Source organism: Ostrinia nubilalis, chromosome 8, assembly GCF_963855985.1.
Source record: "Ostrinia nubilalis chromosome 8, ilOstNubi1.1, whole genome shotgun sequence".
Classification (NCBI taxonomy): domain Eukaryota; kingdom Metazoa; phylum Arthropoda; class Insecta; order Lepidoptera; family Crambidae; genus Ostrinia; species Ostrinia nubilalis.
Genome location: NC_087095.1, coordinates 15118520 through 15143992, shown reverse-complemented (window position 1 = coordinate 15143992; position 25473 = coordinate 15118520). Strand labels below are relative to the sequence as shown.

Below are 25473 nucleotides of genomic sequence, written 5' to 3'. Positions count from 1 at the left end.
AAAGAAAATAAAAAATACGCATCTAATATTTTCTGTCTGTCTGACGGACAAATAATAAAATTGAAATGTTGTTATCTAGCCTATTAAACTGACCTGTCTTAAAGATACGACTCCACTATCGTAATCCCTCGTAATGGTCAGGACTGGGAACCCAGTCTGCAAAGTCCAGGAGTCCATGATGACGGCTACATCGGCGTCCAAAGCGCCCCTCTGGTGGGCGGCATTGGTGAGGGCGCTCCAGAGGTCTCTCTGTTCCGCATCACCATACTTCTTCGCGTTGAGGTAGTCCGTGATCCCGGAGTTGAAGACGTCGTCGGTGAGGAAATGGTTCATCATGCGGAGGATGGCGGAACCTGTTAGTCACAGTTGTAATACTTAGCTAACTACGATACGGTACGATAAGAAGAAGAAGTGGCAATAATTCGATTACAAGGAGATAAAAACAATCGATATGATGATCCGCAGATTTTTGCAACATCTCAAGTAAAGATATATCGGCGTGACAAAGCTTAACGCCAAAATGTTGCGTACACTTACATTAAAAAAAACTATTTGTAGTGGAATACATAGGGATCTTCTACTACTTAGGTACGTCTTGAATTGGTAAACTCATGAATGTACCGAATGTTACCGGAAGACTGCTATAACACTGTTTTAACTTTGACCCTTTGAATGTTGTGAGAAAAATAGATTTTTCATTGATTTCGAACCTTATTTAATCTCAATAAAGATCATTATAGTTACGATGTCAACAATTCAGTCACAACCAGTAAAAGATTTAAGACAGCGTGGTTATGTTTACCTTTCCCATAAGAGATCTTGTCAAATATGGCCCCGATCTCCTCAGGGTTGCCGACTTCCACCGAGATCTGGTGGGAGGAGGTCAAGGCGTCCAGCTTGAAGACGCTCTGCACCTCATTCAGGACGAACACCTCCATGGATTCCCATGTTTTCTCCACCTGTATCAGAAAAGAACATATTTTTACTAACACTGTCTATAGAAGTCAGATACATCCCGTAGGAAAAGTGGTATAAGGCAATATAACAATTCACAATTTGATTAATTATTAATACGCGTATTTTTATACAAGAATTGAAATCTACTCATCATCATTATCTTTTTAAATAATCTCCGTGTTTAATTTTACTCACGCTTCACCATTTTTTACGATACCAAAGTGTGAGAACTAACGCCATTGAAGGCATTCGCTACCGACAAGATGGCTTACTTTTCCTTGTGAACAAATTATGTCATAACCACCGGTTGAGTAAGTGTTACTAGTAATTAAGTAATGCATGTTTTATCTTGGTTCTATTGTTAAAAACAACAACATTGTCGGCATACAAGTTACACGACCCCGCGAAATGTCATGGTAGACAGGTGATTGCTCTTTCTGCGATGCTATAAAAAGTGGTGTCTTAATTAACCCTTTCGTAAGAAACCAACAACTAAATAATTTACGAGTAAGAATGGTAAATAAATACACGAGTAGCTATAGGAAGGCTGGAATAGCCTGCTATGAAAATCGTAAACCGTAATTAATCGATTTATGTACGAGTACGAGTATAATATGTAAGAAATTTTAGAATATTATTCGGAGAGCTGTATCCGTCTCTACCATGAACGTTGAAGATTTAAAGTTTCCACAACCGCTCTGCTAAATGTTAAACGACAGACAGGTGGGCATAGATATGGAGAGAGGGAAAGAGAAGAAGATATATAAAGAGAGAGAGAAAGAGAAAACATTATACTTACGGCATCCACAGCTACGTACTCCACGTAGCTAGCGAAGCCCTCATTGAGCCAGATGTCGGACCACCAGGCCGGGGTCACCAGGTTGCCGAACCACTGGTGCGCGATCTCGAGTGCCACCACAGAGTGACGGAGATAGCAAGAGAAAGTGAAACTTACGGCATCAACAGCTACGTACTCCACGTAGCTAGCGAAGCCTTCGTTGAGCCAGATGTCGGACCACCAGGCCGGGGTCACCAGGTTGCCGAACCACTGATGAGCGATCTCGTGAGCCACTACTGCAGCCACGCGCGCCTTGGCCGTCGTAGGGTAAATGTTGTTGTCGTACAACATTGCTATTTCTCTGTGGAAGGAGATTGAAGTTTCCTGATTAAGCACTGATCGGAAAGCAATTCTATAATTATTTATTTCAACAATAACTACATTACAAATCGCTAAACAAATATTGATGAATTTAGATATAAAGAAAGTGATGACACTTAGAAAAATGACACCGTTTAGGCTACCCTTTTTCTTAAAAGAGAGGGGCTCTAAATTGTGTATGGAAAACCCATAGTTGTAAATGTTTTTGCGATTTTATGCTTAGTAATCAATAAAAAGTTTTCGGGTTGAATATCTAGTCTGTTATTAGCTAAAACAAGACCTTGAAGATAAATCAAAGCTAAATTAGCTAATAAACACCCTACATATGCCTACATAATTGGGTAAAAACGCAATTTGAACGGGTGGCATGCGACCCAATCTCGGGCTATTGAGTCACCCCGTCCGAGGGAAGATAGATGGGCCCGCTCTGCCACTAATGAAGTGTCACCACTCAACACAAGGGTAGCCAAGAGGTTTGATTACACTCGGACATGTTCAAGGTTGTACAAAATACGTACGAAGTCAAGAAGACCCAACATCATCTATACTTCTATACTAATATTATAAATGCGAAAGTAACTCTGTCTGTCTGTTTTTGGCAAAGAGATAGTTTGAGTCCCAGAAAGGACATAGGATAGTTTTTATCCCGGTTTTGAAACAGGGACGCGAGCGATAAAGTTTTTCTGTGACAGACAAAATTCCACGCGGGCGAAGCCGCGGGCGGAAAGCTAGTTGTCAAATACGTGTGAAGTCACATTTCAGACTTTTTTTGAAGAGTTCAATTTCATTAAATGATTACATTTTCAAAGTAACTTTGTTAGTTGTTCACTTTTATTAGTTTTAGTTTTCTTTAACATTTTATTTAGAGGCCAATAATCAGTTTATACACTTTACAAAAAGTAAGTAGGTATGCACTCAATATTCTGAAAGAGATTAAGTGCCCCTATATCCACAAATGACTAGTTAGATTATAAAATCAATCGATGTCTTCGGTGATCTAATATCGCAAAAGTTTTCATATATCGACTCTATCTCTCTTACTCATATCAACATTTCAGGGTGAGTGACAAAGTCGGATATAGTCTAGCAAACGAAATGCCCCCTCAACCACAATCAATTAGTTGCGGTTAACCGTTGGACATGGAAACCGTGGTTTCAGTGGAGATCACTTTTCAATCGATAGGAATTTTATTTAGGTCATGGTATGAAAAGGTATCGTAGTTAGAAGTTCATAGTTTCTTACTTTCAACTTTTTTCATTGCAACGACGTATTCATTTATTATGTAGCTTAAAATTTGACAAACAAGGAATTATCAATGCAATCGTTTAAAGTTTTATTTGGTAAAAATATTACCGAAGGAACTAAATTATTCTCAAATTAGTGATTCTTTGTAAACATGTTTTCGTTCTACCTTATTTTTCATCTAAAATTTTCATTCGGCTGTCGTAATAAAAATATAAGTTGAACTGTTTGTTTCTCAGTGGATATTTGGCTCTATGTTCAGGAGTTTGTTAGAGCCAAGCGAGCGGTTTGGCCCAGTTAGGATGATCGAGTGCTTTTTATTTGCGACCTATGAAATGTTTACATTTGGCGACTGAATTTTATATCATTGGATACGACAGATCGGATGGCAATAAATTAAGGACTATCCTATCCATATCGGATAGCAATAAATTACTCCATTATGTATATTTTATTGCCCTGTCTTTTATGAACTTCCGATCTTCTTTTATTAATATGTTTACTATACTTACCTACATTTTACTGACTTAAAGGGCTTTTAAAAAAAATATTTGTCTGTTTCATGATAAAAACAAGGTTTCACACCAAGGATTTACGCATCTACCCGAATGTTCGCAGAATTAAATCGGACCAATTTATTCTCACTTTCAAATAAAAGTGTATTTATACACATACATTTTTTAAGAGGATCGCGGTAAGGTAAATCTAGAGGGTTCGTCCATGCAAAAATTTTGGAAATATTGAGATATACTTGAATAACTTACCTAAAAGTAAGCAGCCCCCAATTCTCCATAGCACCGGCCTTGAAGTCAGGCAACGCTATCATGTCGATCTTTGGCAGTGGGAACTTGATCTTATAGTAGACCTCCAGGAACTTCAGGATCTTCGGGCCTATGTCCAGGGCATAGGCTGCAGAGGACAGGGCCTCTTTCCTAGCCCATACAGTGAAGTTCTTGTCACTCATGCTGCCAAAGTCTGTGACGGCGAAGGCGACCAGGTAGGTCGACATCGGAAGAGATTCGGCATAGTGGTCCCATGTGTAGTCTGGTAAGGTGGCACTGCAATGAGAAAAACGCGTGATTGTAACTAAATTAGTCATATTATTTTAGCCTTGAACACGTATCGCTATGGGAGCCTTATCAAAACTACTTTCAGAAGTTAATTCAAGGAAAGTATCAAAACTAATTGAATAAGTAAGTAAGTACCTACATATTATGGTGTCTTCTTTGATAGTATTTGTTTGTAATATAACTTGGTGGGGCCAATCTGAGTGAAATACCAAGCAGGGAACGCGGGCGAATGCTAGAGGAACTGCCGACGGCGATATCATCGATATCTCACATTCTCTTATAGCGTCAGCTTTTTAATGGGTAGGCCCTGCCTTTCTGGGAGTGCCCCACATGATCGACTAGCTACCCCCGTGGCTGTGGTAATGCAATTTTATGCATTTTACTGTCGAGAAAAAAACTTGCTCATCGACATAAACTTACTGAGGTTCTCGTCCGACGTTGTTCATATTTGACACGGAGCTCATGTTGGAGGGTCGGGCGATGCTGATGGTGAAGCGAGCCTTCAGCGCCGGCTCGTCCCAGCACGGGAACGCACGGCGGGCGTCTGTGGCTTGGAACTGGGTTACGGCTATCCATCTAGAATTTTGATTTGGAAAAACCTTGAAATCATCATCATTATATTTTTTATTTAATTTTCTTCGACTAATCTGAAAAGACGTGGCGTAATAAGTTCGCATAATATTTCAAATAAGAATATCAATTATCGAATATTTTGTCGGAAAAAATTCAAGAGAATTTACATTATTATTTTATCAACAAGACATGTAAAGAAAAACGAAACAATAAATCAAAAAGCAACTCTCTTTAGAAAAAAAGATACAATCGTTTTTGTTTACACATTGTTCTTGCACTTAATAACTGTAACTAAACATCCTTGCGCCGTCTCATAAGAGTTAAATAAGCAATTTGTATGCCGCATCACCAGCCATTTATCGTAGTTGCTGGACATTCCGCGTTTTGCTGACCTCCCACTCGGAATATCAACTAATGATCCATTGTACACTTAAATTGCTTTAATATTGATCCTGCTATGTTATGAGACCAGTTAGTTAACGAACGAAAATCAGAATTTCAAACTAGAATCCGTGTGGAAGTTGGACACTGTTCAAATTGTTATTTCCTTCTTATGCTGATAGAATACGTAATGCAGTCAAATGACTAACGTAATCAAGAGACCGTTTTATAGCTACTCCGTATTTGGGAAGCGTATAAAGATTTAACGTACCAATTGCTATATTAGTAGAACCTACTGATTCGTTTATGACTCAGGCGTGAGTTTAAAAAATATATTTAAGGGCACTGACCGTTCGGCTATGTAATGTAAAATTAGATTTGGGTTATACTTTAAAAATGCGAATATTTTGCTTACCTCGTCACATTTTTCTCCTCGTAAGAACTTCTGTAGAAACCGTGAAGGTTATCGTTTAAGATTCCAGTGTACGTGATATTTAGCACGTACTGCCGCCCAGCCTTTAGCGTTTCGTTCAGCTCCAACACGTGGAATTGCCTTGGCACATCCTCCGTTCTTCTCACGATCCTGATGAATCTGTTGTCAGCTTTCTCAAACAAACTTATGTTATGAAACGTGAGTTCAACACCATGGAAGGTCACTCGGTTGGTATCGTTTTTCACAGTTAACACTACACTAATTTCACCATCGAAAGTAAAGTTACCCTCGTAAATGTATGGAGTCAACTTGAGTTTGTATTTGTCAGGTTTGACGTTAGTTGGCAATCGCACATCAGTTATCGCGGCTTCGGCGACTTCTGTGGTTGTGAAGAGAGTCGTTGTTTCTAAAGGCAGAACACTTTTACTACTTTCAGTACTAAGAGGTATCACTAAGAGTTTGGATTGGTCACAGTGGGTAAGTTCGTATTTGGTGACGTTGGCCAGCTGATCAGTTCTGGGGCAGGCTGCGAAGTTGTACACGATGAAGGAGGTGGCTACGAGGGCCAGGGCGAAGATGACGAGGATGACGAAGGCCAGGCCCTTGGAGAGGTAGACCCCTCGCTTGGTCTTCGTGGAGAAGTCGCAGGAAGGCGGGTTGCCGTCCATGATGCCGAGGGATTCGCGAGCCTGCGTCATCACATCACCGACATGTTATCTGAAAATAGAAAGTTACATTAACATCTTTAACTTTTGTAATGGGATGGGACACAAGTCTGCTGATGACGAGGGTGTATGAACGCTGTTTTTATAATGTAGGTATTTTGTAAGATTTTTCCATTGAATTGCGACTGATTAATCAAATCAGGAACCAATAAAGTAGACTTTTAATGGATAAAAAATTCTGTGGAAAAAAAGAGATATGCCATAAATATTTTATTAGCGTATACAATAAATAATGAAATTACAGTGAATTGGCTGATAACTTCCTTTTTCCTTGCCGTTCCCATTACTCAACGAGGCAATCATAATATTATTGTCGTTATGATTTCCATTTACTTCGAATATAATTTTGGTCACAAATGTTGGTCCCAGATATTCCAGCACAATGGAGATATGTCAATAATCTCCTACTACAAGTAACAATAAACAGTATGCCTCCAAAATCATGTAAATGTTGCCAAAACGAAACCATACGGCTCGTGAAAAAGTTGTCAGATCTCATGTAGAGCTTCTGACTTTACACCTTAGTAAAAATATGTATAAAGTAAATAAATAAATAGTATAAAGCATTTGCATCTGCTTCTTTCAATTCATCTTGGGCAGGTACTTAGGCAGCTCATATAACAGCAGGGTTATAAAATAAATTCTTTACTTACTTATGACGTACAGTAATATTCAGGGAATATCACTAACTACCTTATGACGTAAAGTTATATTCGTAGAATAGGCCTGCTGTGCCAACAAACATTATATTTTGCGACATCGTATTCATTTCGGTTGGAAAAGTTATTCTCATAAACAATGTAACTCGTGTAACTTCGTACTAACACGCGAAGATGGAAGAATGAATTTATGTGTTAACGGTCTTGTCACACAATATCCTCGGTTTTGTTTGGGAAAATGACCCCTAAGTTCTCCGTCGTAGGGATAGTTTGATTATGGGGTTATACAGGGTGAAAAAATCATTAGCATCCTTTTCATATAAAACTCTACAAGTACTCATGATACATAGTACATTCCCCAAATGTGAGACAAATTCAATTAGTTTATTCTTCTTTATTTTTACTAATTATTTGTATCACTGTGCTCTTAGAAAGAGTTTAAAACGATTTTGCAATCAACAACACATCAGACTATACATTTTTGTACCAAAATAACACGTATTACATCGAAATACAGTTAAGCGTTAAGCTTCATGTGCTGTCGTCTATACAAGCCATTATAGCCATTCTAAGTCATTGCATTTGTCTCATATTTGGGGAATGTACCATGTATCATGAGAGTAGAGTCTTATTTTAAATGCCAATGATTTAAACACCCTGTATAATAAGTAAGTCGTGGATGAGTTGCGGCATCACGCTCGTCTTCTCCGACCCTATGAAGACACATCAGTGAGGGCGTCGACCTCTTAGTTAAGTTATTAAGATAGATCGTAGGCAAAGATTTCATTCAGTGATGCTCTACGATCAAGATTTCTGAGAGATTTGGGATACAATGACGGTGGCGACATCATAGTTTTTGGCACAATGAACATGTAAAGTACAATAGTAGAGTCACTTGTTTGATGTTCTCAGAATAATGGCACTTAAAAGAAAAGGGCGCTCAAATAACTTTAAAAAAAAATAAAACCGACTTCAAATGCGTGAACACAGATAATACCTATTCAACTAAAAAATAATCGTTCAAATTGGTTCATAATCGGCGGAGATATTGCGTATAAAAAAGTTCATCCAGAATTTTCCACCCTTGGGGGTTGTTTTTTTTATTATTAAATTTAAATGAGACCACCCTTGAGGTATTACCTATACGCCGAAAAAAGATTTGTTCAAATCGGTTCATAATTGGCGGAGTTATCGCGTAACAAACATAGAAAAAAAAACATACGGGTCGAATTGAGAACCTCCTCCTTTTTTTGAAGTCGGTTGAAAAGAAATGAGTCTTGAACCTAGATCTTCTACTGCAAAAAATATTTCTTAGAACTTTCAACTTTTGGTTTCAAGTGTTCAATTACTTTATCAGTATATGAAATTGATTCATACCGAACTGTTATTGGCTCAATTTAAAAGAAAAAACAGTTAGCTGAATCCTATGCTATGATACCCAAAAATGTTTATCCTCATATTTACTATGCGTTGCAACAACAAATATAACACTTAACTACTGGTAAAGCTGATCAATAACAAGAATAATAATAGGGCGATTGGTTCCAACACACTTCGTAAAATCGAATAGATGTGAAAAGGCGTACATTATTGGCCCCTTTTCTATTAACAATCAGCCAAATGTTACCATTCACACCCTTGGGGCAGTCCCATTGTTGGCTCCCATTGATGACAATAAATCGGATGGTAAAATGGTAAGTGTTCAAACTTCGAGTTTTGATTATTGTTAATTTTGAGTATACGAATACGTCGATCATAAAAACAGTTAAAAGTTATTGGTCATAAAACAAACATCATTTGAAAGATGGCTTTAAGCCCCTATTCAATTGCTCTTTTATCTATCAGTGAAATGATCATCTTCTTTGTGATGATATCTAACCTAAATTATAGTACAATTTGTTAAAAAAAGTTATCTAAACCAATTTTTAAACCTATGCATGGTTTCTTTAATAAATTCTACAATTTCAAATACTAAGTGGCTAAAAATCTCATTGTGTTGTTTTAAGTAATGTACATCATAATTCATAACTATCATTTTCAATACATTCTATCTAAGCACTAGGTACTAACCGTGACCAAACCCTTCTGGGTGGCTTTAAAGTTAAATACTAAAACTCAGTAAATTCATTCAAGAACACGTCTACCCCTTCAGCTATCGGTTTTACGGCTCGTCGACCAATATCACATCAAATTCCTTATCCTTAAGCTATATTGACTACTTTATTTCTTTTTAGGATTATTTTATTCCAGTATGTTAAACCCTTGTTTTGTCTCCCGTCATCCGATTTGCACTGGAGAGAAGTCGAACCTTAACTTCGAATTCCTTTTATATGTTCTTCTGGTTATTTTCATTGGCAGTTTTCTTTTCCCCGGGACATACTTGACCTTCACTGGTTGGCTTTTTTTGACGGTCAAGCGTAGATCCTGGCTACACAGGAGTTGCAGCGGTGGGAACGAGAGGTGGGAATAGTCCCGTAAAGTCATATTCTTAGTCTTCAGTACCTGCAGTATGTATTGCGAATCCGACTACACTTAGCCAATTCACGCCAACAATGGTCAGACGAGATATTTGGTGACACTGGCTATTGTTGACGCCCATTGTAGACTTGTAAGTAAATTGCTAGGACACTTTATGCAACAGACGACCTTATTTCTTATGAGATACGTCATACTTTATGGTTTTGTATTTAAAACGTATGTATTTTCACCTGTAGTAATAACAAAATTGAAGAAAACAATTACAAAGTAATCAAAATAATACTCAAGTAATAATACTTATTGTTTATTAATCTTTGTTGTGTTTGTAAATAAATAATGTAAATAGCTTTCATACTCAGGGATTAGTATTTTTCTTTTTTATCCACAACGAAGAAACTCTGGACCTGCATCTTACCTGATGGAAAGTGATGATTAAGCCGAAGGTGGAAGCGAGCTTCACCCAGAATCCTTAACCACATAAGTATTGTATTTCCTTCATTTTGATTTGTTTAGTAAGCTACTTACTATAAAATGCTACAAATGATTCAATTTGATTAGCAGAATAAACAAGAACCTAATTAGTTTATTAAAACTGAAACTAACGGAGCTGAACAAACTAATTTGATCAAAACGCGATTAGATCTAGATGTGCAGTAGACGGGTCAAACTTTGACCCAGTTAAGATGCATGTGTTTGCTGCATCTGTGATGCGCGTTATGATATTGCGTGTGGTGCAAGATGAGTTTAAGTGCCCTGGAAAGGGCCTATGTACTGAATAAAATATTTGAATTTGAATTTGATGAGTTTACTCTAATTTTCACAAATCTATTTTACTTTAAATCGACACAGGCCTGCGAGCCTAGTGCAGAAGTTGTGGTTTTTACATCTCAGAAAATGATATTTAATTTTGTGAATAAAGATTATTTATTTATTATAGCTTTTGCCCGCGGCTTCACCCGCGTGAAATTTCGTTTGTCACAGATCGTCGTAAATTATAGCCTATATGTTATTCTGGGTTATAAACAATGATACTGTAAAGTTTCATCAAAATCCGTGACTCTAAACATTTCACTCTCATTACCTACAATGTTGAACTAACAACCGTTGTAGACAAAAAATTGAGCAAAAGCCATGGAAATAATAAAGTAATTTTACATTCATTATGTAAAATTGTCTCATAAAAGAGCGTGAGAAAGTTTTAATCTATACAACTTTGTGGTTTCCTGAGAATATCACTTCAAAACACTCTTATAGTAAAAACTTCAACACAAAAGTAAACAATCTATTTTAAATTCAACTTATTCAATACAGGGAAGTCTTAAGAAAAAATTCTTAATTAAATATTTGAATGTAAAGCGATCATTTTATTAGTCAACCTGTATATTAACACCAAATAGGAACACCTACATAACAATATGTGTGTTCAATGTGTTCATGTAATTATTATAAACGCTAGGTGTATAATCAGCATAGATAATTGAAAGTAGATCTAGTGAGCCTTAGCAAAATAATTTTCTCGGTAAACACCATTGCCTTGGTGTGAAATCATCGCATTTATAAGGCAGCCCACACGAGGTCAAACAGGCGGGCTCGCCATGTTAACATTGCCTCTATATTAATAGATATTAATAGATTCCGAGCAAAAACTTTCTGAACAAAGTAATTTGTCTTGACTAATTCTAACAATTACAATTTAATAAGACAGTAACAATAGCAAAAATATCCAAAGCAAGAAGCAAATTAACCAACAATAATACTGTACTTATAACTTTAAAAACACGTTAATTTATACTCTTTAAGGATGTTAAATAGAGCTTACAAGTATTTTCCTATCAGAAGAAAATATCATTCAGTGATTTTAAAATGTTAACATACTTCAAGTCCTCGATACAGTCAGAGTCTATTTAGAAAAAAACGCACAGACATTACTATGAGGTCTCCCAGTGCGCGTAGACGCACAGGGTGACACACGGACCAATCACAGAGCTCGATATGCTGATTCACTTATCGTTTGCGCGAATAAGAGTTCGTTTCAGCCAAATGACGTCCACTGCTGGACAAAGGCCTCCCCCAAGGTTTTCCACAATGAACGGTCCTGCGCTGCCCGCATCCAGGCTCTTCCCGCGACCCTTACCAGATCGTCGGTCCACCTAGTAGGAGGCCTGCCCACGCTACGTTTTCCAGCCCGTGGTCGCCACTCGAGAACTTTCCTGCCCCAACGGCCATCGTCTCTACGAGCTATGTGCCCCGCCCACTGCCACTTGATTTTAGCAATTCTGCGAGCTATGTCGGTTACTTTGGTTCTCCTACGGATCTCCTCATTTCTGATTCGATCACGCAGGGAAACTCCGAGCATAGCCCGCTCCATCGCCCTTTGGGTGACCTTGAGCCTTCTTATGAGGCCCATAGTAAGCGACCACGTTTCGGATCCATATGTCAACACTGGCAACACACACTGCTCGAAGACTTTCGTCTTGAGACACTGCGGTATTTCGGACATGAGTATATGGCGAAGCTTCCCGAACGCTGCCCATCCGAGTTGGATTCGACGATTGACCTCTTTCTCGAAGTTGGACCTACCTAACTGGACTGTTTGTCCCAGGTATACATAATTGTCGACAACTTCGAGTGTAGAGTCTCCAACCTTCAGAGGAGTGGGTGCAACACGGACATTAGACATGATTTTTGTCTTGTCCATGTTCATTCTGAGGCCCACTTGTTGAGAGGCTCTACTGAGGCCATCGAGCATTGTGCCTAGATCCTCCAAGGTCTCAGCCATGACTACGATATCGTCCGCGAATCGAAGGTGGGTGATGTACTCGCCGTTGATATTTATGCCAAATCCGTTCCAGTCCAGAAGCTTGAAGACATCTTCCAGGGCGGTGAGATAGACTTCATCTTGTCGACGAAGAAGCATATATTCAATGATGTCTCTGTGATCAATTCGGTCAAAACAGGAAGCGATCACCGAATGGTAAGAGGCACATTGAATATCAGACCCAAGCTCGAGAGATGTCGACTGATGAAGTCTACGCTCCGCCCAGCGCCCATCCAACTCCAAAACCCCGAAAGCTTTCAGCTCGAGTTGCAAAATCGTTTCGAATGCCTAGGAGACTGCGAAAATGTGGACAAATACAATGACAGGTTCGTGGAAATTGTCCAAACGACTGGGTCTAAGTTCTTTAAAACCCGTCGTTCAAAAGGAACCAAAAAGATCTCTGACCTCACCAATCAACTCATGGAAGAGAGACGGAACTTGGTTCTGCAGTCCTCTGAAGATGCTGCTCAGTATCGGCGCCTTAACAGACAGATCTCCAAGTCTTTGACTCGCGACCTACGCCAATTTAATACAGACCGTATTAAAGAGGCGATTGAGCGAAACAAGGGCTCTAAAGTGTTCGCAAGAGATCTGTCTGTTGGCCAAAGTCAACTGACCAAGCTGAAGACAGAGGATGGCAGAGCCATTTCGTCGGGGCCGGAGATATTGGAAGAGGTCGAGAAGTTCTACAGACAATTATACACGAGTGTACGTGCACCTGTCACAAATCTAGCCGAAGACCCAAGAGCTAGACTGACCCGACACTATACCGAAGATATCCCGGACGTCAGTCTGTACGAGATTAGAATGGCTCTCAAACAGCTGAAGAACAACAAGGCACCGGGTGATGATGGAATCACGGCTGAGCTTTTGAAGGCAGGCGGAACGCCGGTACTGAGGGCTCTTCAGAAGCTGTTCAATTCCGTCACCCTCGAAGGAAAAACGCCTACGACATGGCACAGAAGTGTGGTGGTACTCTTCTTCAAAAAAGGTGACAAAACCTTATTGAAGAATTATAGACCCATCTCACTTCTGAGCCATGTCTACAAGCTGTTTTCAAGAGTCATTACGAATCGTCTCGCTCGCAGGCTCGACGACTTCCAGCCTCCCGAACAAGCCGGTTTCCGAAAAGGCTTTAGTACCATAGACCACATACATACGCTAAGGCAGATTATACAGAAGACCGAGGAGTATAATCAACCACTTTGCCTGGCGTTTGTGGATTATGAGAAAGCCTTCGATTCGGTCGAGACCTGGGCAGTGCTACAGTCTCTCCAAAGGTGCCAAATTGACTATCGATATATCGAAGTGTTGAGGGGTTTGTACAAAAACGCCACAATGTCGGTCCGCCTTCAGGATCGGGATTCGAAACCTATCCAGTTGCAGCGAGGGGTAAGACAGGGAGACGTCATATCTCCAAAACTGTTTACCACCGCGAATAAGAGTAAGTCTCAGTAACTTATATTGCCAGTTGAAGGTGCCAAGAAACATATTATTACACTCTAAAAAGAGCTTTATAAACACAATAATAATTTCATTTACAATATCAAATCGCTATCTCTCTTGCCTTGCTCCAGCTCGTCTATGATTACTGTAGCAGATTTCAATCAAAGCTAAACAAATTTGATTGTGTGCTCACAGTTAACCAGTTCGGTGCGGGTACGCACATCATTTTGATCCCGAGAAATTTAATACGTTAGATGAATAGACAACAAACAAAGAGTTTGGAGAATCTTTGTCCTGATGTCGTAATGTCTTGATGGAAGATGAGATCAAAAGACAAGTTATATGCACAAATGGTACTATTATTGTTCCATAGACAATAAATATCTAATACCTCTAACCACGATTACTTGGCAGATTCGGGATGACATCAATCATATTATATGATCACTCAGAAACTGTACCTTTACCTAGAATATGGAACAAACGATCCATTCAGTTTTGGCAGCATTTATAATATTTCATGCAAAACAATATTATTTTATGCAGAAATTAAAACTTGACACTTCAAACGAAAGCGAATTACCTACGTAAAAATATTAATAAAATAGTTTATGAAGTCAATAATATACATTTTATTTTGATTAAAAACATGATTTTTTTTCCAGCTACAGTGAAATTAAACTGATTCCACTGAAAAATTATTCGAACCTCGATTTCACTGAAAATTCATTCGAACCTGGTTGGCGTAAAGTTCGCAAGAACTCGTTCTTATAAAAGCAATGAAATAATATAACTGACAGAAAGAGAAAGAAAGTTTCGAACTACGATCCGAAGAAAACGACTCCAATTAATCAAGTTACGGCAGTTGTAAGTTGATTTACCAGTGATGTCTTTGGAAAGAGCAGTAGTGATGGGAAAAGTTGTAAACATACTGTTAAGTTATCGAAAGTAAACCCTTCAAGCCCCGAGAACCGAGACACAATAGATAATAATCAATTGTTTCCCGATCTTATGAGACCGCTTGAGATTTGATCGATGTTTTTTACATTAATAGTGGTGTTACATTATTTAACGCAGTTTAATTTTAACGAAAATATCAAAAAAACAAAAGATAAATTACTTGATTAATAATTAAATTAATGCGTTCAACCAAACCAATAAAAATAGTTCTAAAATTACTTTTGCCAGTCACTTAAACTTGACTTAAAGATATAATTATATTGACTTGACTTAAAGATATCATAATATTATATCGATAACTAAGTATTCTTAAAGATGACTCTACATCACTATGCCCGACCAACTCAAACAGAAGTCGTTACAAATTAGCAACTAAGAAAGTGGTAGTACTGATATCTTTACTACTTGGAAAGTGAGCAATAAAGTTTTTATAGAACTTACGAATCAAATGGTCAAACTTTTACGTAATAACAAAATAAAATAGATTCTTTATCTCTTACACAATTAATGAGAAAATGTATGGCAGAAGAAGTTTTCATAAACTTACATTCATAATGTTAAGAAAATTCTCCCGCTTTTAGAATCTAAGTAACGACAAACCAAACGAAAAACGTGCGTTTTGTCTCAATAATAATACAGCATCGATAGAGACAACAAACCGCTAAACCCAATGCTAGAAGTGGCATGTCTAACATCTATAATCTATCGAACCAAGTAGCTCTTGACACTGCAATTGTCACTACCTACTTTATTGATCGATCTTAAAAACTAACAATTGAGTGATCAATACAAAGTTTAATACCTACCGGAAAAATCTGTTCACTAATTGACGTAATTTTGAAGCAAGAAATTCAGCGTCTAGCTGACTACTGTATAGCTTAGGAAATGTTTTGTTTTTCTACAAATTAACTTCCGTGGACGCACAGGGTGACACACGAACTAATCACAGAGCTCTATTCAAGGCTGTGCGTTCGATTTGCTGCTTCACTTAAGCAAGTATCGTTTGTGAATACGGGCGTTAGAGTGTCTCCTGGCTAGTCATTTATTAGGTCAGTTTTTACAGTCACTATGCGTGATAATGTGAGAACACTTAAATGGATTCTAAATTAATTATTCTTATCCACTAAAATTTTAACTTCGCGTAAGCGTAGTCGCAGACCACCGATTTTTAGTCGGCCGATAGTTGGGCCCGATTCTAATTAGTATGAAGAATCAATCGGTGTAATGTGCGCTCTTCCATTCATGCCCATACTTATTAACCGCCCGACTAAACTATCGGCCGATAAAAATCAGTGGTCTGCGCCTAGGCTAAAGGTTGATCGTAATGCGGAGAAAGAAATGTAAATCGGCTCTACCTCAGAAAGGATTACAAAAACTCCATCTGCCAAGGGCCTCACAATTTCCTATAGGAAATGGCGACACGTGTCACATCCCAGAGGTTCATTGTCTTCGAGGGAGAGGTTAGTTCCGTAGACCGCCCAAGTTACGATACGATGAAGTTCGGTGCTACATTGTTAGAGCCATCTAAGAGTCGTTTGGTAAACTTAGTGTTAAGTACGGCGATGTTAAACTACAATTTCCTCTTATTCTGACGTAAATAGAGTAGAAAGTCTTATGTTTAGAGCTCTGGACAGTGGAAGATCTATAAGAATTGAACTTCTTTGAAGCATTCTTCTAGTTGGATTAACGACATATCCACATTTCTGACTCTATGGAACTTTGTAGTGGCAATGTCGTTCGTTCATTCTGATAATTTGACCAACTTTGAAATCAAATCAATCATTTTGTAGTAGCAGATGTGAGAGATACATAAAGAACAAAATTCCGTTCCCCAATCTTCAAGCAACAATGACAACTTATTACTTTTCATAAATACAGATCGATCGAATCGAATGAATAGGTACTGCATGTTACATTGTCTAGACTTCTGAATCTTCGATAGTGAGGTAAAAATAATGAAATTGTTTAAATATTCAAAAAGATAGATACAACTTGCTTTCTGATATCGAATCTATTCTGAATTTTAGGCGCTATTTCGCTTGTTGTGAACGTTGCATGTTAAACAAAAGTGTAGTCCAGCTACCGTTCCCTAACCTTGCCCAAGCGATGTGGGGCAATGGCGCTCCGCTTATTACTTTTTCACGAGGGAGCTTGCACGTGCTGTGCGAAATTATTCACGCGAACGCCATCTTTGTGTGTCAAAGCTGGGGCTAGTGTTGTCATTTGTAGTATCGACCAGATAGTTAGTTGTCCAATGACACTGACAACCTCAAAATCGTTTGACCAAATTCAATAAAAACTCATTTATTTTCTGTAAGCTCTCAAAGAGCTATAAGCTCTAAAGAATAACTTGAAGTTTTACTATTTTCTAGTAAACACACATTAGTTCTACTGTGTTATACGAGCACAAGGCTCGGGGTAATGTTGGCTACTGACAAAGATTTGTTGTTTTTTTAATATTTTTTTATTTAAAAACAACTATGTCATATTCGATAGTTTACGTCGATATAACATTTGAGCAGCACTAGCAAGTGCCTTGGGGATTGCCTCGGGGATTTGAATGGGTAATCTGCCGTCTGCTCTGAGGAAAACTCTTTGAGCTTTTTGCCCAATTCGTAGAAAAGGGTTCCAAGTGGTTACGCGATGTGCCAGTGAGATGGTATTCAATGGGTGCGTTTGGTAGAAAATAGAAATTGTAAGAAAAATGACGATCGCTATGGCAACTGCCGAAAACTTTCGGCTGTTTTCGGCGAGGACACGTTTGCATATGTTTGCTAACTTCAATAGTGACGTTTTTCAGAATTTGCTTTAAAGGCTGCATTTACACGTATTAAGTAGTTAAGTAGGTAACTAAATTATTTACATAATTTTACGCGATTAAATTGCATCTAAGCGGTACTTAGTACTAAATTGTGTGTTTACACGCCATTAATCACTTAAAATTAAGCTAAAATACTTATCTACTTAACACGTGTAAATCAGCCTTTAGTTGGTCTTGAAACGCGCTGGTAGAGCTTTAAAGACAATAAAACATAAAGAGACCGTGAAGGAAAATCTTTTAAAGATTATTTTGGGGTTAACAAGTGCCGAATTTTAGTAAAAATATAAAAATATTTCGTTTCTAAAATGTTGAAAAAGTCACTATCGAATTTGATCGGGAATAGCACCAAGAACCCCTTACACTGAATGTCACTATCGGGCTGTTAGGGATACGATCCATCAAAGATTAAAAGGCCATAAAAGATAAGTTAAAAAGCACCCAGGGTCCGCCATTTGTCGGTGAAGGTAAACGCGTATATACACACGAGATGATTTATATGATCTGGGCTACGTTGTATGTAAAGCTGGGTACACATAGGCAATAAATCGAAAAAGTTTTCCTATTATTGCGGAAATCTTTCAAAAGTTACGGCACAAAATTCCTATGTAACCAATGTAGAATACAATTTTGTACAATGTAATAGAGATTTGAGAAGTTGGAATGAAACAGTTCCCTGATTGATATTCAGTAAAAGGCTCTTTGGTCGGCGTTTATGAAACCCAATATTACTAAGAACGAAGATATCTAGACTAGAATATAATTTATCTTTATGGTGAGAAAGTATCAGAATATTTATGATGCCTAGAAGTCTGGAGTTTCGATGACGAATCCACTCGAGTTGAGTCAAGTCTATACTCAGAACTATGATCATACATATTTCCGAAGGCCAAAGACGAATCTAATGCAATTTTCCGATCAAAGGCAATCGAGTTTATCAGTGCAATAGTCATTTACATTTGCTCTTTGCTGAGCATCGTGTCCATCGAATATGCACCATCGTACAGTCAGCGTCAAATAGTTCGTGACGTCTTTGTTACTTGGAATAAGGAGGTGTTATCAACTTTTTGATCACTTTGGGTTCGTTTCAGCCGAAAGACGTCCACTACCGGACAAAGGCCTCCCCCAAGGATTTCCACAAAGACCGGTCCTGCGCCGCTCGCATCCAGGCGCCTCCCGCGACCTTCACCAGATCGTCGGTCCACCTAGTGGGAGGCCTGCCCACGCTACGTCTTCCGGCTCGTGGTCGCCACTCAAGAACTTTCCTGCCCCAGCGGCCGTCAGCTCTACGAGCTATGTGCCCTGCCCACTGTCACTTGATTTTAGCGATTTTGCGGGCTATGTCATGTCAGTCACTCTGGTTCTCCTACGGATCTCCTCATTTCTGATTCGATCACGCAGGGATATTCGATCACTTTGGGTGTCACAAACTATTTGACGCTCACTGTATAAGACTAAGTACTTGTACGTAGCAAATTTTGTTGCAAATTACCACCTATTACAACTATGTAAGATGCTAGAGTTTTTATCCATCGTCGTATACACATACAAGTAGGTAGCTATGTGAATTGTTGGCTATTTCGCCTTCAACAGCAACTCTTTTAATTACAGGCTGGGCTACATATCAACAACGTACAACGAACTAATTTATCGCCTACAACACACTTAACACTTTATGATTTCGTATCTTCACAGGAAAAATTCAAGAATATGCTACAAAAATGTTTTAGGATGGTCCAAAATTAAACTTTTGTTTAAAACCGTTTTAATTACTCGATAACATTTGCCTGTCCTTATGGTTCGTAATCTTCTTAACTCTCCTTTTTGGAATCATATTCTTTCAAGTACTTAATTAAAGAAATCTTGATCTTTTAATGAGGTACTACAACTGAACTAATTGCCAAAAATCCTCTTTGTGCAAATAAAATCTCCAACTACTTACGCACTTCTAAATCGATGAACCACAGAAAAAAGTGCCCTATTTATTTGCGACCGCTAAAGTACGCTCGATTTGCCACCCCTGGCCAAATTTGCGCCATTACTCGAGTAAACGTCGGACAAAATGGTCCAATAAGTGTGGGACTGGGTTAATTGGAATGTGGAGTGACTGAAAGGTATTTGGGGGGAGACTTAGTTCATAGCTACCTACACTGTCCTTTAAGGGTCCGCGTAACGATAGGAAAGGACGACACACGGAGCAAAAAGTCGTTTACCAAGCTAAAACAAACAAGAATCGCACACAAATAATTCCTAACCATCATTGTGTCGTACAAGATTGAACACCATGTTACTTTTATTCTATTTCACTGTGTCATCATTTACAATTGATTGCTTTCCCTATAGCTGGATTTGAATCAAATGGAAATCTTTCTTCATGCACTACTTTGACAGATTATAATTATGCTCTACATAATCATATACCTATGTAACGGAACAGAAATACAGGATAAGTTCAGATGATAAAGCTCGAGTGAATATTATTTTCTGCATATAAATCCTAATATTCAACATTATTCAACGTTCTTGCTCCCAGTCTGCCGTACGTGTAGTCCGCCCTTAATACCGTATGAATACGTAAATCATGTTTGTTTTATGATAACGTATGCATTATGTCACTCGCTCGAGTTAAAAAGTAAATTAGAATTCGAAATTCAAATAACGATAGGAATTTGTTTTCAATAAATTTTTTTTTTTTTTTACCAATAACCATAGACCACTCATGAAAGATGGAGGTTAACTACAGTAATTCTTTAGATAGATTAATTAATTTAATAGTATGTGATGTGACTTGACATGGCTTATTGATACTTTAAATTACTTTTAATTAATTTATCATAGTTTAAAACATACAGTTTCATGTTAAATTACCATTATTAAGTGTAGGTCTGTTTTGAAATACCCTAATTGGTCTCCACGTGGATGTCTACATCGAAGAACAATGATATGCTAGCTTTTTCAATTAATTAAGGGTCAATACAACAACACATTATAATTACAATGGAAAATAAATAACATAATAGTAATTACATACCTACTAGGTACATGCAATGTTTTAAAAATTAATCCCAAGACACCAAGTGTTTACATGTCATGAATAATATAGATGTCTGTCTCTCTCATTTGACATGGTTGTGAGAGAGACGAAACCTATGACTAGACCTGCCTAAGTAGGTACTTGCAATGTTTTAAAAATTAATCCCAAGACACCAAGTGTTTACCTGTTATGTATAGTCTAGATGTCTGTCCCTTTCATTTGCTATGATTGTGAGAGAGACGAACACTGGTCGAAGGTCGAATTGCAGGTCAGCAAGGCATCCGACTAGATCTGAATTTGCGATTCAATGAGCCCAGGCGCGACAATTGAGACCACAATTGGGTTTTAGACGGGCATGTTATTGGAATGTACTCTCGGGTTATATTTTTGACTAGCTCTACATGCGGCTCCGCATGTTTTTATTTTCAGGAAACCCTAATTTCTATTTAAAGTAAACTTTAGCCTAAGTTATGAGTACTAATGATTCGATTATCAAAGAATTTTTACACATCCTTATTTTTGATCCAAATTAGTTGCACTTCCCTTAATCCTGTTACACTATTATTTTTATAAATACTCAATGTTTGATAAGAAATGTAGATTTTAAACAAATTATCTTACTAATTCCCAACACAAATGTAAATACTAGCCAAGATAATCCAAATAGAAAATAAAATACAATGTACATACATCCAGAAAGACAAAATTACATCTAAAATGTAAACTCAACCGCTGAAAGCTTTCGGCTACGGAACATTTGGCACAACAGGCTCATAACTCATAAATGAAGTACTTGATCCCGTTCGTTGTGTATTCAAGGTTCAAGTTCATTTGGTCGCAGTAGGTTTACTTTGGGAAACGATAAGGGTGGAGTCACACAAGTTAATAGACTATAGAGAACTTAAGTCTGTCGCCATAACAACAATGTTAACAGCATTGTTGTGTTCCGGCAGTTAGAGGTAAGATAGCCAGTTCCTCCATGATTGAGGATTCCGGGTGAAGCACGCTTCCACCTTCAGCCTGATCGTCACTTACCATCAGGTGAGATACAGGCCAAGAGCTTCCTCGTGGAAGATAAAAAAAACTCTACATAAAGCTCGAAAAGTTAATTCTCCTGCAGTGGAAACTAAAACTGCTTGCCTTTTCGATGAAACTTGTAATTATTATGTCACTGAATAACCATTTTTCATCTTATTTTCATGAGACTGGACTCTGCTCGTATTTTATAAATAAAACACTTTAAACCACTCGGTGATGTATAAAATATATTCAGTTTACAACAAAATTTGACTTTTTTTAGTTAGCAGCGAGCCTAACATTTGGCAAGTGCTAAGAAGAAATAAAAATATAGATAGCAAGCACCAGATTTGGACGAGTTACGCCCGTATTCACAAACATTACTATGAGGTCTCACAGTGCGCGTGGACGCACAGGTGGCACACGAACCAATCACAGAGCTCTATTCAACGCTGTGCATCCGATTTGCTGCTCCATTTAAGCAAGCATCGATTGTGAATACGGGCGTAAATCACTATGAGAGGAGCCAACAACAGAGCACAATAATACCAAAATTAGATGAACCACGTCCTAGTGTACCCTCATCTTTACTCAAGTGTTAATTATCCGCCGAGTGTTTTCCATAATTGTTTCCACAACAATTGACTCTGTCGGAAAACTCCAAAATTCGTTTAGGGAAATTGCCGGCATGAGGCGAAGACGTAATTGTATGGACAGTTCTACTTAAGCATAATGTTTAATTTCTGTGGCGTAATATTAATTTAACTCAAATGAGGAAGTAACACTGACTGAAATATACCAAATACACTGAACCGCAAAGAAAAAGGATCGGTTAGAAAATCTTCAAGTTTTTCCAGTACGTTTTGTTTCGTAAAACCAGATCAGATATTTTTAAAGATATAAAAACTTTCACCCTTTTTCTTTGCGGTCCAATTTATAAAATATTTGTAACTTAACTTGTCTGTAATTGGCTAGAAGTTATAATGTAATTCCATCTGAAATAGTAGACAAAGTTGTTGACTTCCAAATAAATAAATATTTAACTTTAAATAAACATGAAAAGGTTTATAAAAATATATGTTCTTTTAACCTCTCCCTGCTCGCCCTTCGAAAGGCTATCAAACGTCCCTTGAGGTCTAAAATTCCCAAGGCAGAAAGTGGATTATAATAATCGTAAATTGGGATACACAGACTACTACTATCTACAAACAACCCAATCTCTTGAGAGTATCAACAAATTCTCAAATTGTGTCTTATGTTTTTATTACTGTATTTTATGTTGATAGCCCAATAAATAAATTGACATATTAATGTAGAGCAAAAGTTACTCTGAACGTCAGTTTGTTTATTGCATTTTAGTACACCTAGTAGGTATGTTATATTAGGTAGGTGTGTAAAGACGCAGGCTGAGGCCCAGTGAATTCCCACTAAGGATTTCTGTAAGGATTCGCAGAATTTTTAATTTCTTCTTCTTCGTGATCAAATTATTATAATACTGATTCTAATTACTTGGTAACAAAGTGACCCGACGCTATTTCTTCTCCCAATCTGTTCCGAATCACGAAAAATATTTGTACCTCAACTCATCACGCACCAAGCACATTACTCGAGAACACCTCCTAATTTACCAAGAACTAGATAAGATAACCATAAAAATGGCTAATAAATCTGGTCGACTATTGAAGGGGACGTTTCATCCCCAATCCCCAACCCCTGCCCTTGCTTGAGCACCCTTCGGCAAACGTGCGGCAGACAAAGGGTTTGACAGCCCCAGAATAAAAATAATACCATGATAAACCGTTCACTGGCGTACAGAATTAAAACGTTATGGTGTTGGTTGGCATAATCTATGGGCTGACAATTTTGTACAGATTCCTTTCACAATGCTTTTTAAGCTGTGATCGGAGTTTTATTTGTAGCTTTTTTAACGTATTCATTGGTGAAGAAAAGAAGATGGAAGCGTTATTCGGATAAGACAGATGGCGGAAAAGAACAGAAAATCAAGGACAAAAATATACAAGACACTTATACAGGGTGTTAGGTAAATGGGTATATGAGCCGACACTAGCCCATGTTAACATGGGCAAATAAATAGTATGGTGAAGTCAGAAATTTGATATCATCATTTAATTTTTTTTTATTTTCATACAAAATAAATTTTATAAAATCCGATTTGTATGAAAATTAAAATAATTAAAATGCAGATATCAATTTTCTGACTTCACCATACCATTTATATGCCCATGTTAACATGGACTAGTGTCGGCTCATATACCCATTTACCTAACACCCTGTAGAGACTGTACAAATATACAATGTATCTTTTGCTCTAGATTTCGATTGGATAAAACCGCATGCATCTACGTTTTTTACCTAAGTTGGTACTTATAATAACTAGAATTATTCTTAGAAAAAGCTTTATAAAAACAAGGGAGTAGAAAGTTTTTTCAAATACAATTAACAGTAATGTCGGCATTGTTAATCATTAATTTCTTTTAAAAAGTTTCTTACAATAATTCCAATTATCTAACCTTAAAAAGCTCTAATTGTAATTACGAGTAGTTTGAAATTATCATCTAATTACTGTGGTTTCAATTTAATTTTGTGGTTAAAAAAAGGTATAGAAATTCGATAATAATATTATAAAACAACTGTCAATTTAGTACTACTACTGTGGTCCAGTTAGATCTAAGATAAACTCAAAACATAATAATAATAAAGAAAATCTAATAACAATATTGGGAGAGAACCGGCTTTTAAGTTTGTTTGTTGCTGGGAGACTTAAAATTCACCCTTATTTACCGCTCTGCACTCTGGGCTCATTTCAAATTCATATTGCCACTCATAAGCTAAAAGCTCTGTTATTTGAACTTGCACTAGGAGCTTTTAAAACATTTTCTTCGTAGAAACTATTTGATGGTCAAGCGGTTTTGGTATGAGCAAAATTAAAACCAAACTAATGGGATAAACAATTCCCAGTTTGTTTTAAACAGATTTTTCTCACGTAAATATTACAACTACACTCGAAGCTTACGAAAAACAGAACCGCACTACCCGCAATAAAACAGTCGTTAATCTTTAAGTAAATAATCCGCAAGTCCGGGAAGAAAACCCGTGAGAGACCGTTGGAAATTACAAACGTAAACATTGGTAAACAAATTGTTTTACAGCGCGTTCACGGTCAACGTATGTGGGGAGAATTGCTGGAACAATTGGATGATAAAAAAAATGTTTTTACCTATTAGTGACGTGTGTCCATTGTTTCTTTAATTGCGCGGAGTCGCGGAGAGACGAGCGCGCGCGAGCAACGAGCGTGGCGGTCGGAATTAGACTGCCGCGTTCGCCCGTAGCAGGCGAACCCCCGGTTTTCAATGGAGTTTTCTTTGGCGAAACCTGCTTACTTTACTATAGTCGAGTTAGTTGACATGCCTATTTCGGGCGGATAACATTGTTGACGATCAGGGTTCAAAGGCAATGTGTTTGTTAAGTAAGGTAGAGCAAGTGTAATATAACTGCAGAATGTTATTTTGCATAGCCGTGTACTTTTTATCAATTGCTTAGGGTAGGTACTCCTTTCAATTTTCAAGACTTATAATTACGGCATAGATAACATTTCCAGTGAAATTAACTTTTAAAACTAAATACAGACAAATTAAAAATACTGTTAGGCAACATTTATGTAGAGTTTAATGTTATTGTGTT

General features: G+C 37.7%; 1 protein-coding gene across 1 annotated transcript in view; it reads right to left on the bottom strand.

Annotated features, from left to right (window-relative positions):
- The window catches only part of LOC135074016 (aminopeptidase N), a 32907-nt gene extending 7798 nt beyond the window's left edge, over nt 1-25109 (bottom strand). Inside the window, exons 1-7 of the mRNA XM_063968322.1 lie at nt 25010-25109; nt 5799-6533; nt 4850-5005; nt 4124-4417; nt 1913-2096; nt 803-959; nt 94-353 (exon numbers count right to left, since the gene is read on the bottom strand). Of these exons, the coding sequence (XP_063824392.1) occupies nt 94-353; nt 803-959; nt 1913-2096; nt 4124-4417; nt 4850-5005; nt 5799-6514 (1767 nt within the window). The 5' untranslated portion in view covers nt 6515-6533; nt 25010-25109. The remainder of the gene's footprint in view (nt 1-93; nt 354-802; nt 960-1912; nt 2097-4123; nt 4418-4849; nt 5006-5798; nt 6534-25009) is intronic.
- Nucleotides 25110-25473: the final 364 nt, after the last annotated feature.